Below are 16,395 nucleotides of genomic sequence, written 5' to 3'. Positions count from 1 at the left end.
GAAATATGCCATGAAGTCAACAAGCCATGTTTTTGTACTGCTTGTACTGAACAATGGATGTGCACAGCTCCTTACTGGAGTCATGGACTCTCCTGGGGTTCAGCATCATGCTGGACTTGAACCATGGCCTACAGCAAAATGAAGAGCAGGATCTCCTGTGATTACAGCCCAACTCCTGCTTCCATGGCAGAGCAGGACTCCACGTGAGCCCAGTGGTCATTTGCATGTTAAAAGAGCTGGAGCAAGTTTCTGCTGTCTGAGAATCTCCAAGCACCAGGACACTTGTGATGAACTAATTGTCCCTGATGTCCAAGAGCAGCCCAGGCTTACCTCTCCTTGGAGGGACAATGACCTGCCTTCTCCAAAGCAACCTTCTGCTTTGAATTCCCGACCTGAGGGAGGTATATTTTTCACCTGAGACTCCAGCAGGAAGGTTTTGCAAAGATGACTCTCCTGAAGTCCTAGTCTGGGCTTTTGGTGCCCAAGTATTTCTCCTAACTAATCCCAAACTGAATTTTGGTTTTGCCAACCAAGAGGGCCCTTCTAAGTGCCAAGTTCTGGCCTGGAGTTACAGAGTTCCAATAGCTGCCCACACTCTGCACCTGTAAGAGCCCTCACGCACAAAGGTCTGCTGTATCATGAGTCATGACACCTATGGACTGAGACACAGGAGAGAACTGGTGCACACTGAGAAAGGTGTTTGGGATTACAAGAGACAGTGGAAAAAGTAGTTTTGAGGCACCCACTGCTACTAATGTCAGCAAAACTATCTGTATGTATGTCTCCCCCACAGATTTCTAAAGAGGGGAGGAATGTATTTCTGGGATACTTATGCTAAAAATAAACCTATCTCTGCTGTCTATGAAGAGAGGCAGGTATAGCCCTGCTTTCTGTAAGCCCTGAACTTGTGAAATTGCTGAGAGGCTGAATCACAACTAGGACGATCCCTGTGGAAATGGTAACTGCTAATGCAGGAAGGTTGGCTGATTGCTTGGAAAATCCAAAACAGGCCTCTCACATGAAAGCAACTGGGGTTAACATTATTCATCAGGATAAATGTGGTTCACAGACTCCAGCTTTGAAAGGGCTCAAATCTTGGGATAGGCATAAAACTTGCTCAAATACTGTGACAATAAATATTTGCTAATTCAGTGTTCAGATGAGACTCTGGGATCAGATGGCCTGCCATTAAAATAAAACCACTTCTGGGGAAAATTACTGAGTAACACACAGGAAACACAACCCAGTGGCACTTAGATGTTGTTATCCTGCTCCCAGGAAATTTAAAAAGCAAAAATTCCTGCTGCTTTCTTTCAGTGAGTGTCGAGAAATAACAGATCACACTGGACCTTTTTAGACAGAAATTTGGATTGAAATTTTAAACTTGTATGAAAACAGTATGCAATTTGCACGAATATGTCAATGGAAAATGCCTGTATGTTTGTATGCATAATGAACTCCATCTTTCTCACACACACTTGAAACTTCATATGCTTGGCAATGCTAAGAATTCTGACAAGAGAGCCTTATGCAAGAGTAGTTGCTTTCAGCCTTTTCTGATTTGTATCCTATCCCAACACTGTCTCCAGGGAAATAAATGGAATTCTGCCCTACTGACAGAGACAGTTTTTTTTCCTTTGTTACCTTAGCTGCAAATCCCAGAGAAGCAATATGCAGACCCCGAGGGGTCAATGCACCAATCACATGCAAAAAGTCCCTGGTACATGGAAACCAAAAAGTGGAACTGATTATAAACAGATATGAAAACATCACCTTGGACTAGGAAAACTCAAGCACCAAACTGTTTTGGTTGCAGAAATTAAATGTTTTATAATTCTCAAGGCATTAACAAGCAAGGGGTCTATTTAGGAACCCACGAGAGCAATAGGACTGTATTGAATTTTCAGTTGCTTGCTTACAGCACTTTTTGTTCAGCAGAGCAACACAGGTTCAGTTCTTACCTGGCAGCCACAGATTGAATGATTTGTTGACTATTATCACAGGGAGTGGAATAATGTGATCTTTGGGCACTGGGAAAGGTGTGTAGGTAAGTGAAGAGCGTTGGCTGGACAGAGCAGCCTCTGGGTCATACAAAAGCATGACCCAGTGAAGCAGGGAATTATTCAGGTATTTTCTCTCCCAAAGGGGAACAAGATGAAGGGTGCATTTTCTTGCCAGCACCTCCTTCTATATGCTGCACATGATATCAGGGGAAACAGGTCATATTCCTCTCTGTCTGTGTGCAGCCCTTACACATCCTGGTCTGAACCAGATTCTGTCCTGACAAACCCAGCTGAGAAGATGTATATGAGGACATAAGGGTCCCCAGTGCCTGAGAACCATTAGCAGTCCTATGGTCTCCTTCCTTGGGGACATTTCTCCACCCCTCTGGAAGAGCTGCTTATCCACCCTTTATGTAGAATTTGTGCAATGATACAGATGCAGGACTCATCCACAGCCTCTCTCCAGGTCTAATCCTTAGGGTTCAAACCTTGCTGGAAGATCCAGTTCATTGGTCCCAACTCTGGGGACTCCTAGATTTCTGACAAGGAATTGTTTTAAGCCACTGCTTCTTTTCCTTATCTGTCCTTATTGAAGCTTTGAATGAAACCTAGCAAAGTAAAAACTCTCTGCAAAAGGAAGCTCTGGAAGAAATCTGGAAGAAATTTCCTTAATTCCATCTTTCATGATTTCATAATATGGTGTTTAATATAATAAAATGTCACAATTATTTTCATCCTGCTGTCAGAAAGTAGTAAAAGATACTACTTCCTAAAAAAAAAATAAATTGTTATGTTTCTTCTCTGAAGTCAGATTTCTTATGAAACCAACAAACTTCGCTATATTTTGGCTTTGACTGCATTTATGATCACTGGCAGACATCGCTTCCACAATCTTTTTGTCCATCTGAGAATAAGACCTTAAATACAAATTTAAAAGAATTTCTGATCTCCTGATCTCCTCTCCCTGCTGCTGTGCCATCAATAGCACCCAGACTCAGCTGACTCAGAAACAACTTGTCTGGATTCCAGCCTGGAGCACTCATCCTAAAACTCTGTGAAGTGCCCGACCATGGCACCAGTCTGGGGCTCAGCATCTCTCTTTTGGCTTTTGGGGACAGAATGTAGACTAGAAGGACTCTAAAAACACAGCCTCAGGGACACTTTTGGCAAGGATGTCAATCACAAGCTCATCCTGCCTATTTCCTCCAAATCAAACTGACATTTCTGTCAGGAGCAGTCATGTTTTACCAGTAACACATCCACCTCACATACAGTGATTGCACCTGAAGAACCCCAGAAAGATGCCTTTGCATAACTGCTTCACTATTAAACACTCTGCCAAGAGTGGAAGATAGATGTGGCAATAAAGAAACTAACTGCAGAGAGCATTAAACAGCAGAAGAGGGCTAAATTAATCTACGAGTAACGATTAAACCTGCAAAGCATTCTTCTACCTGGGCCCATTTTCCAAAGGGTTTGCACTACCTTAAATAGCCAAAAAACATGCTAAGTACCTATCTGCCTTCTGGGCATTGATTTTCCTTGGAAATCTTTCCCTTCTCATCAGGATATGTCAGCAAAAGCTGACAGCACTTTGCAGTTTGCAGGACAGGTTCAGCCTGTGCCAGGACATGCAATAAACCAGCCTTTCAACTAAAGTTTAAGAAATGAGCACACTTGTGACATATCAGATGCGGGGAAAAAATATCTGTAAATAGTCTGAGTGATCTAAAATTAGTTCTCATTAAAAACATTATGTAGAAGCCAGTGACATTTAGAGATACTAGGCCAAACGCATTAGGTAATTTATAAACATAGCTATAATCTATCTAATTTAAGAAAAGGTTGGAAGAATGTGGGGTTACTGGCCTAGTGTAAATATTTCCCATTTACAAACTGCAAAGCAAAAACCAGAGACCACAGGCTAATTAAAATAGCTGGACAAACAATGATGGGAACCATAAGGGGCTATTTTTAGGGGATTGTATGAGAGCCCAGGCAGCTAAAAGTCTAGTCAATCCAGAGGTGTCACATGGCTGCTCTCAGTACTTTGCACTCTCTCACCCCACCACAGACAAGGTGAACCAGACAGCATGATATTTGTTCCAGCCCCACATTCCTCCATCCAGATTTCATGCAGTATTTTGCATTTTACACAACACATTGGATGAATTCCTGCGGAAGTTTCCACAGAGTCACTGTCCCTATCCTGTCCCAGGTTCCTTCACAGCTGAGAGATGGGGTTTGGGCAGTGTGAGCGGGGTTGACTCCCCCCAGATGCTGGGAAATGACAAGAGGAAGTTGTGGTACGCTGCATTATGAGAGGAAGCTGTGTTATGCTGCAGTTCGGCTGGTACTACAGAGGTACTGTGGTACAAATGTGTGTTTAGCTCTGGGTGAAGAGAGAAAGGATAAAACATTAAAACTTGTTATAGTCCAATGAGTTCCCTGAATTACATGGGTTTTCATTTTCTGGTTTGTAGAATACACTTTCTGTGGGCCAAGAAGAAGAAAGAGTGAAGCAGAGCAGAAGAAAATAATTTTGTAATGCAATTTTATTCCTCAGAAGTCAATGAAGCATCAAAACATGTCTGCATTATCTCAAAAACTCGGAAGTCCTAAAAAATGTGTTCAGAAGATGTTGGGGTGCAAAATATCTCCCTGTATGATTTTACACTGGAGCACCAGTGGACAGTGAAGGGGAGGCCAGCTGGTTTAGGAGAAAGGTTTCAACCCAGATAGGAATCAGACTGAGAAGGAATTTAAATTTGAACTTCCTCCTTCTCAAACCAACTTTCTTCCTAGTTCTCAGAAAAGAATTATTAGAAACCACAAAGTTTTTGAAGAATATTTAATTTTTGCATGTCTTGGCAGAAAAACAGGTACCAGGAGTATGCAAGGCACAGCAAACACACTTGCCTAACCTGCTTCCAGTCCACCAGCAGATCAGAGCACACCCCTTAACTGCAAGAAGCAATCACAGCTGTTTGCATTTCTCATTCTAGTAATCCGAGTAATTATAATACTGTCTCTCCAAAGTGATATGACTTTAAGTCACGCTTAAGAAAAGCAAGCAATCTAAAATCAGCATTCAGCAAAACAGAAAGCACTAGAGAAAGAAGGACAAGTTCATGTCCATCCTTTCAGAAAAAGCCAATGTGTAATTGTTCAAGGTTTTGCTGAATGTCAGGAATGGAAGATTAACAAGCAGTGAGATTATCAGTGTTAGCGGGAGGAATTCATGCAAACACAGCAAGGCCAAGAACAGCTAAAAACCTGGCCTGAAAGATAGGAAATGTGCTTCTCTGCAGAACAGCACTAAATAATGACTGAGAAGAAAGGAGCCAAATGAGGAACAGAAAAGCAACCACTGCAGAAAAGTGAGGAAATGGAACCAGGGAATTCAGAGACAGAACTCCTCCGTGCTGCTGCGCTGCAGGAATCGCTCCCAGCTCCTCCCTGTGCAGCACACCTGGGCTGCCTGGCACAACCCAGGACCCACCTGAAAGGTCCATGGCAAAATCTCTCCAGGGAATTGGGTGAACTGGGCAGCTAGGGATGGATTTTCATACTTTCCCTGTAGTTTAACTTGGAAAATGGAGTCAGTGATATATGTGGGGTAGACAGGAAGATGCCATCAGAGAACACCCTAAGAATTCCCCCAGGCCTAAAAACCATCTCCAATCCCTTTAATAACAATTAATTAATTGAGTCCCAGGTAATCAGAGACTACTCTTAGCAGTAAAGTGATTCCTGGGACTGAAAGTCACTGTACGAAATGTACTAAAGTGGCTGGTATCAATAAACTGACAAATGCAAGCAAAATAATTCTTTAATCTCATTCCATTAAGGAAAAGACATGTGGTTTGAATTATGATCATATAAACCACTGCCTTCAGGCATTTTTTGAATGTTTCTAGTCTGCTAAACTCATTAGAAAATTCATGCTGTCAAATATTTGAATAAAAATATAATGGGAATAAAGAGATAAATACTGTTTTTTCAAAAAAGTCACAACTGGTTTCCTTTAAACTTTACAAAAGTGTTTTAGATCAAATAAGATAAACATAAAGCAATAATGAAATTATTACTGGTGAAAATTCTAAAGCGGCAAACAGGTACATGATTAATTATCTTCCTTCAGAGATTAGGGACTCTTCTCTTAGGAACAAAACTAAATATGTTCACAAAATCAAGGCTTTTGCCTGATCCATAATGACACTCATACAGATATTCTCCTTGATTTCAGAAATGTTTGCACTCAATACAGAGCACAGACTGAAGCGTTAAAGCACTGCAAGCTCAAACTACATCTTCATTGCAGTCTTTTAGTTAGTGACAGAAAGTACTGCTGTTTCAAAACACAGCAGAAATTCCCACATCCAGTGTGTATCTGAAATCCATTAAGAAAATGACTGGGTATGGAGGCCGGCCTGAAAAAAGAGGCAAGGTTTGATGTCTCCACTGGCAACACTTCTCAATCCATGTCATTTGGGATCACAAGTCCCTCTGATTTCAATATTCCAGCCCTGTGCAGCGTCTCACACATTTCAAAGTGGTGCACAAAAGCTGGATATTTTGGAAATTGACATTTACCGCAGAAGCGGCCTGGCATATGCAGCTGAGCCAGCTCTAATCAACAGAAACCAATCCACAGACATGAGTGGGAGCTGGAACATGCTCTGCTTGCTTATTGCTTCAGACAGTTTGTGCTGTCCTCGCAGGAGGGATGCTAATGAGACCTTGGACTAGTCTTTTTCCAGCTTAGTTGAGCAGAACAAGCATGAAACATCTCCATTGAAAAAAATCTTCTCTACTCTTTCTGAAAAGTTACAGATCTTAAGGAAAACAATTGAAGAAAAAAACACAAAACCTCCATGCCAGTAATGCAAGATCAGAAAATACACAGAAAGCAAGGAATGGGTGCTGTGTATCAAAATGCATAAAAACAAAACACTCTTAAAAAATAATATTTTTATTTTGTTCAGTATTAGATGCCTTGATGAATGGTTAATTCCAGTGTGCTGATTTTCCTTCACACCTTTCACAGCTTTACCATTTATTTGCGCATCAATGCAAAAAATTAGTCATGAAATTTCATAGTTCCTTCAAAAATCATTTGCAGACTCACTGCTCCTATGAAATAATTCCAATATAATCACACAGTCCTTCTATTTCCATTTGAGCTACATTAGTTTGTGAAGTCCATGAGATTTTAATAACACTCATTCAGTATATCAGTGGTTTCCACTGTGGCTGCTACAAGAGTGAGCAAACACTTAACCTTGCAATTAGAAATCAGCTATAAATCCAGGCTTATATACACTGCTCCTGTTGCTTAAGACAAAAAATCCCAACCACTGTCAATTCAAATAAAATCACCCTACAAAATACATAGGGATTAATATCAAATCCTTGCACTGGAATTTTTTCCAGATCTCAGCTTTAAACACCCACAACATATTGTGTAGACATATTGTTAGCTTCAGAGCAACTTAACTGTATGCTCAAATTTACACAGGGAACTTATGAAAAAGCCATCTTTCTCCTCTTGTGGCATTATGGACTATTTAATAGCTTATGCTGAGTCCTGCATGGAAAAACCTCCAAGGGAGGATTTTTACTAGCACATTCTGCCTTCTTCAAATTACTGTGCTATGATTGTAATACCTTTGTGCTTTTTTCTAACTGCTGGTAGTATTTTAAAAGTGCCTATTGCTCTTGAGTTTAGAGCTGCATAAACAATAATAATTAATAACTTTTACAATTATCTTCTGCCAAAAGAAATCTCAGCTTCAGCTTCAACTGGATACATTCATATGCCTTAAGTTGTTGTCTAGGGTTGCTATGCACTAACTGTTGCTATGTTCCATCCCAAAGGTGGCTCTTCAGGAAACTTTGAAGCTCTATAAATAGAAGATATTATTTATTATTATAGGGAGGGCACAGGACTGAAACAATTCACCCTCAGGGGATGGAGACACTTAAAAACACTTGTTTCAGTATTGGATGCACTAATAGTTAACAATGTGAGCTAGAGAAAAACTCCAGTGCCAAACATCCTGTATGAGCAAGAAGGCGAGAACCATCACACCCACTGCTCACCTTTTGCAAGTTTAAACTGATCTTGGCTCCTTTCCTCATCCCTGGAGGTTTGCAGACGCCTCTGGGATGTCTGAAATGCCCTTCTTCCTTACAGGAAGAATCAGAGTCTCAGGACACCTGGCAGACAAGAGAGGAAGCCTTCCTGAGCAGCTTAGCCCAGGCACCAAGCACTGAGACAGCTGAAGAGAGGTGGCAGGACTTTGGCCCTAGGAAGGGGATAGAAACCCAGCAATGACTGAGGTCCCCTGAGCAAGGGAATACAAATGAAATACACACCAGAGGAGATTTAAAGGGAGTAGGGATAATGAGAAAATCGTAAAAGTTTAAGAAAATAATAAAGAGTAGCAATACAAGCAAAATCATTGGTTTTCCTCAAAAATTTTCAGGTCTGGTTCTATATCTGTATATTCATTGTGAATTTTCCAGCAGGAAATATGAGCAGATTAAGATTGCATAGGATCAAATCAAATGCACCAAAACAAATTAGGTATTCTCCTCTAAGTGACTCCTTCCAACCTCCCAAAGCAAACCATGCTGAGCTGTCATGCTGCTGGAGAAGCCCTGTTCCGCCCATGGTGCTGGGCATGCATCACACCCCGAGCAGCCTTTGCCCTGAGCTTTTGCCCTAAGACCTGAGTGTCATTCCTGACCTCTGCAATGCATCAGGATTTCAGAGCTAGGCTGGAAAGAGGGACAGAGGTGGTGGACACCAAAACTGCCGGCAAATTTGAGCAAGACAGGGTGCCAGCCCTGACCAGTAACAAGTCCATATATGCAGAGCAGGTTGTATTTCATTTCATAATCAGTCAGGAAACAGCATTTCACCCAGAAAGTGGAACTCAAGAGACACATACCCAGCTTATGCACAGAGGAAATCTCCTTCCCCCGCTGTGGCTGGGACAGTGTGAGATGGCCAGGCCACAGAGCCTGGAGAGAGCCAGGGGTGCTGAATGCTGCTGGCAGCGATACCCCAGGGCTGACACTGAGCCCACCTCCCCTTCCCCAGGCTGCCAGCACTAAGGGTGCTGCATCATGACCTGACAGCTCCTCCTAACACAATCAGGTGCCTAAAGGGCCTTCTGGGCCTTCTGCTGACAGCAGTGACAAGCAAACACTGCCTTTGCCTAAAAAGACAAGTGCTCTTTTCCAATTAAATGAGTCTTGAAGTGTGTTTCCTTCCCCTGTTTATTTGACAGCCCTGTAAAAAGTGCATGTGCTCAACTCTTGGTGTGCTGATCACAAGGACTGGAGGACAGAGGAGACGGTGGCCATGGCTTGACCCCACTTCAGCAGCTCTCTGCCTGGAAGCAGTGAGGGGAGTGAGGAGTTATAGTTCAACTCTTCTTCACTGAGTGAAAAATTCACCTTAACTTTACCTCATTTTTCTCCTGAAGAAGTCCAGCAAAGGGTTAGGGTGAAGCAAGCTGCCTCTGCCCAGCCCATGGCAAAGACAACACCAACCAAACACTTTTGCTTGTGCCAAGAGTCAGGGAGCTCAGGAATCAAGTGAAGGCTCACACAACAGAACTGGAGCTGATGGTCTTTCTGATGGAAGAAAACATTCGGCATTTCTCTACACTTCTACTCTCTGGACCTTCTTAATCTACTCTTACAACTGCTTTGAGGTGACAGCAATCACTATAGACTATTCAGAATGGATTTATGTAGGGACACAATGCTGTTCTTGGTCCCTTTCCCAGTCATCTGTGTGCCTCTCTAACTGAGCATGAAGCAGACATTTTGGAGGCATGAGCGTAGCTCACCAGCACGGAGATACACAGATCCAACACAGCAATACTGTGCTTGAGAAAAGCATTTTGGAAAACCCTGCTCCTTATGGCTCTCTGCCAAGACAGCCTCTCCAGGCTGCCCCAGGAGTGCGTGCTACATCCACAGCAGAGCCAAGGTCTCAGTAATTCCTGATGCTGTGTGTAGAATACACCATTCAGCTTAGCTTCTCCTTAACTACTCCCATCCCTTGTGTCTGATATTCATCCTAGCAATTACCCCTAACAAAACCCTGGTTTTCCCCCAGTTTTTGCCTGTTATTGCCAAAACCCCATAGAGAGGGAGTCCTGAACCTGTACCCATTAATTACACTGTGCATTCAGTGTAAAGTGTACCACTGATGTAGGATGAGTCCTACAAGTGTCTAAACACAGGGATAACGAAACGAGTCTGATGAGAAAGGCACCTACACCCTAGGCTGGCACTGGTAAGTCAAGGCTTTATGCTACAATCACTACAAGGTGAAGCGTCAGCCTTTGATGATGCAGCTCAGAGGTACAAATGAAATTGATGGGGCATTTCTAGGACTACATCTTAGTCCTGGAAATATTTGTAGAATTATGAAGATATGGTTTAGATTGCACTGAACTGAAGTCATCCCACCAAATTCCATTCTGTTGGCTGCTGCTGGGTTTTGGGTTACCCAGCTAAGACAGATGACATACAAGTCATTTAAGGGCTGAGGTGCCTCCTTACCAAGTGGATTTTGCAGTGTGTGCTGTGCTGGGAGATGTGATGCAGAGACCCCAGCCTGGCACCTAGCACCCTCCCCAGGCATTGGAGGGTATCCAAGCACAGCAGTGCTTGCAGTGCTGTTCAGGGAGAGTCGTGCTGTGTCCCAGGGGTCACAGCAGCAGCTCAGGTGTGTGTTCACAGGTGTCTGCACTACAGAGACACAATACTGACAGTGGGAGTCCCACAGGCTTGACAGACCTAAGCCTACATACATATGGCAGGACACCTGGGAAAACCTTCTGCTAGAAGATCTTGCGTATCTGTCATGTTGTTAATCATTTTATCCCAAGCATGATCTCTTTGCCTTTGCCTCTTGCCTTCCATTGTGGAGTTAATTCACAATCTTAACAACACTAGAAGGCAGGTTTTTGTGGTCAAATATATTGCCACATTAATAACTTCAGAATATTACATGAAGCACAAAAAGAAAAGAAGTGAATAAATTAACAGAAGAAGCCTGCATGGCTCACTAGAGAATTAAAGTGCCATTTTATTACACACACCTCAGAGTTAAAGTTTTAATTTTCTTTTAAAAGATTGCAATATATAATTTTCATTCTCCATATTCAAAAATACTTAGAGAGGATGATTTCTTCTTCTCTTGTAATCCACAGGACAAATAAGGCTATAGTCAAGTGATGCTGACCAAATCCCTGCAATTTCCCAGTGATAACAGAATTGTTCTTATTTTTTGTATTCATTATTGCTCTAATAAGGAACTTTTCTCCAAGGATCCTGGTGTTCTTTAGATACAAATGAATGAGTTTTTCTCAATCCCCTGTGAACTGTTCTACAGTCTTGTTTTAAAAACGGATTAAAAAGGAGGACACTGAAGCAGAGAGACGTTACTGGCCTTATTTCCACAGGAACTGACTTTGAAACAGTTCCTAGTTAGTGGTTTGGCTGAGGTAAAAGCTCTAGCTCTAAGTTGCAGGCAGCTCCAAGAATTATTCCCAGTCCCCTGCTTGGGACAAGCCTCCTTGTCCAGATGTATGGCTGCATACATTCATACAGAACAAGCACAGTAAGCACTGCCACTTGTGGGTTTCACTTGCTCTGCTGAGCCCGCACTGAGGAACTTTTAAAAGTGGAAAGGCATTCAGAGGCATCCTTTTCTTTTACAAGCTGCAGACATTTGCCTCTTAGTGAAGAAGGTCATCAAGCAGGCACAGAGATCTCTGTGAATATCACTGCAGCAGGTTCCAAATGGCTCCTCGTTGCAGTAGCTCTCCCCACTGCCTTATATTGCAGACCAGCAGAGTTATATTTGGAGACAGATATCGGGATTATGTTCCCAAGAGCCTCTGATGGAGTAAGTTCAGAGTGTGTTGTCATGATGGACGTGCACACATGTGCCCTAGCAGAGTAGAGGTCAGCCATCATTCATGAATATGTGGAGACCACTTACAGTCCAGTTACAGCATATGCTAGTAACACGTGTTCCCCACACACCCTGTTTTCTCCCCAGTAAGCTGCTATATTTTTAATGTCTCCATTAGCTTTTGGAACAACTGACAGCTTTAAGCTTTTCCCTGCAATGAGCTCCAATGTGGAAACATCATGCAGCTTTCAATCACAAGACAAATGGCTAAAGATTTCAAGAGGAGATTCCAGTTCCAGAATAGGAAGCCTGCCCAGTCAACCCTACACTTTTAATATAATTATTATTTATTCATGACCAACCATAAATGCACCTGGTTCCTGCAGTACTATTTGTCTTCAGAAATGCCCTTGCTGAAATTGCAGGTGAGTGTCTGTGATTCTCTCTTTCAGTGTGCCTGTACCTAAGGCAAGGTTGCTGGTCCTCATAATTCTATGGGGAGATGAAAGATACAGAATTTAATGCAACAATATCAACTTATGCCCAAACCATATCAATTTTTAAATTTCTTTCAGCACAAGAAATGATTCTTTCATTTAAAGGCAGAAAAGTGCCATTAAATGGTTTCTACATAAGGCTGTCAGACGTCAGTCCCCCCAAAACCATGAGTTACATTTACAGCTGCTGAAGAAAAATCTGAAGCTGGCTGGTGCAAAGGTTTGAAGTGCCAAGCAAATTGAAATACTATAAAGCACCTGTTCTCCTGAAGTCTTGTGTCTTCAAGAGATGCTGTCAGTCCCACCAGCAGTGAAAGACGTGCTGGGGTTTGAAATAAGATGATGTTTCTCTAAGTGCCATGTGATTTAGTCTGGGAGCAGTATGTTAACCAAGGCTCTTAATTTAAACATCACGGTTTTGCTATCAAAAGCTGGCTCAGTTTTAGTGGAAATGCCCAGATATGGAGAGGCATGAAGCTGTCCCCTCTCAGGTTATTCAGTTTTGCAGAGACACAAGGAATATAAAGAGGTAAAATTACACTTCTATCACTATCACTGAAGGAAGCACACTTTGAACAGCAATTTAATTCAATTTAGAAAACTATTTTGCTAAAACAGATCCATCCCTTGGTATAATCACTTTGATTTTAGCTTTACAGCAGTATTTTGACTAAGGGGCTGCTGGCTGAAGAAGGTGCAGAGCAGGTCACTGAAGCTGCAATTCCACATGCTGTGCTGGTTGCTGCCAAGCCAGGGAGGGTGCTAGTGCCCAGCAGTTCTCTGGCTTAACCTTAATGCCCCATCTCCCCTTTCTGGATCTTGCTGGCCTCTTTGGCCCTAGGTGTGACTCTGAACAGACTTAAAATCCTCTTGATAAAGAACTTAAACAGAACTTCATCTTTCTGGTGGAACTGAGTTTGGAAGAACACACACAATTATGTTGGCAGCCACGGGAAGACAATAAGCCCCTGGAAACCAAGTAAGGGAGATATTTGTGTGGTAAGCTGTGGTTAGCTGACAGTGATAAGAGATCTTACCAATTTTAACCTTAAATAACAGTTGCAGTGTTTAGAGTAAGAAGTGCATTTAAACTGTTCATTTTCATGCTGTGGTATTGGCAACTGCAACAAAACACTAAAGGCAACTGTGGTGACATGAAACCTCAGGGAAGTTATCTCCCTGTGGCTGTATGTTTCTTTCTTGATGGTGTCCTTCCCAGCCAGGAGCTGTGCTCCCCATATCCTCCATGATGCCACACATTCCTAGGGGTGCAGGCTGTAGAACCCTGTCACACTGTCAGGATATGATTCTGATAGTGCTTTCAGTTCATGTGAAGCTTATCTCCACTTTTTGCAGATGAACAAGGTGATAGCATCCTTCATTTGCCTGGCTGCACCTCTACCCCATGTACTGGCGTGATGGAATGACACATCCTCTTGTTTTCTCCCTGTTTGGGAGCAAACAAGTTAATTATTTACAACTTTCCAGCAAGACCACTTTGGACATACACCTGTCAGTTGTTGACAATGTGCTCTTGTAGGTTACCATTCACCCTTATACTCCCATTCAACAAATGAATGACAAATATGAAGTAAACCAGCAAAAGAGCATTAGCGAAATCAGCTCACTGATATGAATCTTCAAGAAACTGCTGCTGCAGAGAAATATTCTGCCAAAAAATTCCACACAATAAAGTCTTTCCCCTGTGTGATCAGGGGAAGTTAAGAAAATGGACCATGAATCCCATCAGTCAGGATAGCCACACAATAAAATTCTCTATTCAGGCAGCTAGGCAGGCAGAAAAATAAATGGTATTTAAACACAGTTAGATGGAGGTGGAGATTTTTATTTTTACAATATTACACAGCTGGAGAAAACTTGGCACCACTGAGTGAAGTCCTGACCATCAGTACCCAACCTCTCTCCTGGATGATTCTCCCAACACCAGCAGCACCCAGACACCTTGATGATGTAACTACTTCCCTGGATTTACTGAATTGTTTTAGTTTTCAAGCAAATCTACAGTACCATAAATGCTCGATTTTAGGATGGAATTGTGAGTTTAGCTCCCATGTGGCTTGATGACTTTCCTAAAGGAAAGTTTTCTGTGAGGACAGCCCTCTGGGAGAAGGGGCAGCCTGGGCTCATGCAGGAGGAAACACTGCCTACAGCAGACCCTCAGAGCAGGGGAGCAGCTCCGCTCTCCCCTGCATGGGTCATGGGGATGGTGCTCTGCAGCCAAGTCACTTCCTACTCCCTTGAACTTAGACCCTGCAGGCAATGACAAAGCAAGCAATCACACAGCATTTCTTTATCTTCATGGGCACACTCCAAAGTCCTATTTTCAAAAACAATGTGAGAACTTATGAGAGTAAGTCCCAATGAAGATTACTTTTTGCAAGTGGTCTATAAATCTCTTTTGCACTTTCACAGTTGTATCTTGACCTCTCTTGTGCAGTATAGCTGGCAAATCCCTTTAGCCAGCTTCTGACAGCCTCTCTGCAGAGCACAGCTCTTCAGGCTCCTAGAAAACATCAATTTCTAAGCAGGACAAAGCCAAAACTGACCACATCTGGTGACAGCAACAGACTAGGTCCAAGGAGGAGTTTAAGCAAGAAACTCTGGAGCTTTCTTGCTACCAACTTTTCCATTATTTCTATGGCTTAGAAAGGAGAAGGTGCTGGCAATATTCCACATCAGTCCTTCAGAGAGTCTAGTCTTCTCTAGAATCCTTTGGCAGGAAGATACCCAGATTATCTACAATTCAATTTATTTCAGCCTCCACAAGTTACAGTGAGTCCAGGAGGTGAAACACACCAGAGGGTAACAAAAGGATTCTCCTCTAAATCTTCACCATTGGGGATTTCAGAGGGAAATGTGAGGTGCACCTAGTCCATTGTGACAGAAGACTTTGAGGTGTGCAGTCTTCAGACCTACACTGGGAAGGGCAGGGTGTGCCCTTCTCCTGAGGGGAAAATAAAGAGAGAAAGCAGGCATTTTTGCTGAAGATTGATAGATTAGACATTTCTGCTATAATACTATGGAGTTCAAGAGAGATTTTATGTATGCTCAAAGGAATGAACAAATTTTTGTAAGTGCTGATAGACTGTAAATAAATAAATGAAGTATTAATCATCTCTTCCATCAAACTCTAGGAGAAATCTATCCTTGTATTATTTGGATAAGGCTCTGTCATTAGTTCAGCCTTGCCATTTTTAGAAATTATTAGAGTTTTATAGCAGGTCTGAAATTCTATGCCAGTGAGACTGTGATTTTAATGCATATTAATGGCAGAAATGGGGGAGAGGAAAGGAAGTTGCTGTGATTCCCTCATAGAGTACAATACTAAATAAGAAGATTCCAGCTGTGCAACAGGAAAGTTGAAATGGTTTGTTTGGATCATTAATATTGCAATGAAAACTAATTAAACCTAGAGCTACAAGGAGGAGCTCATTTGAGATTTGAAGAGAAGCAGCATAACACTCAGCAGCCTCCAGTTTTAGTAGTTTCTTTTATCACACCAAGTGGGATAGCAAGAGCTCACTGAAGAGACGAGGATAGCTGGAAAAGCCAAAGGGATGTGGATGCCCAGTCCATGGGATGCAACTACAAGGGGCACCTGATTGCTACAAGGCTTCTTTGGGAAATGCTGCATGAGCTTTGCAGCTCTCTAGAATGAGCCAAGCCCTTTTGCTGGCCCTCTGCTCAGACTAACATTGCTGCTATGCTATACCTCTGTCCCCTTGTCTGACCTGACATTTGAAACTTCATCTAAAATTTCCTTAGCCTCAGAGCCCTCAAATACGCTTTACAAAATATACCTACTTGTTTAGCATCAGTCCCTACATGCCCACTCCAGAGATGGCACTTCATAGCCTGTGGTTTAAGTGGGACCCTCAGTTTTGCATTTCCTTTCTCCTTTAACATGTCATGCCACTTTTGCTGT

General features: G+C 42.4%; 2 protein-coding genes across 5 annotated transcripts in view; one reads left to right on the top strand and one right to left on the bottom strand.

The window, feature by feature from the left end:
- Window positions 1-16,395, bottom strand: part of C6H10orf71 (chromosome 6 C10orf71 homolog) — a 42,901-nt gene that overhangs the window by 22,314 nt on the left and 4,192 nt on the right. The window contains exon 4 of one of the 3 annotated variants that reach the window (XR_009277916.1): window positions 12,785-13,896. The exons of 1 other annotated variant lie outside the window; for it this stretch is intronic. The gene's annotated coding sequence lies outside the window, so the exon portion shown is untranslated. Of the gene's footprint in view, window positions 1-12,784; window positions 13,897-14,286; window positions 15,415-16,395 lie in introns of those variants that run through there. One more of the 3 variants, XR_009277915.1, reaches the window with a different exon arrangement.
- Window positions 11,383-16,395, top strand: part of TMEM273 (transmembrane protein 273) — a 30,895-nt gene continuing 25,882 nt past the window's right edge. Inside the window, exon 1 of one of the 2 annotated variants that reach the window (XM_058842089.1) lies at window positions 11,383-12,377. In XM_058842089.1, coding sequence (XP_058698072.1) covers window positions 12,320-12,377 — 58 coding nt within the window. In that variant the 5' untranslated portion in view covers window positions 11,383-12,319. The remainder of the gene's footprint in view (window positions 12,378-16,395) is intronic. The other variant, XM_058842090.1, reaches the window with a different exon arrangement.

The sequence above is a fragment of the Poecile atricapillus genome, chromosome 6 (genome assembly GCF_030490865.1).
Source record: "Poecile atricapillus isolate bPoeAtr1 chromosome 6, bPoeAtr1.hap1, whole genome shotgun sequence".
NCBI lineage: Eukaryota > Metazoa > Chordata > Aves > Passeriformes > Paridae > Poecile > Poecile atricapillus.
The sequence above is the reverse complement of the archived record's forward strand: the minus strand, read 5'-3'. Positions and strand labels throughout refer to the sequence as shown.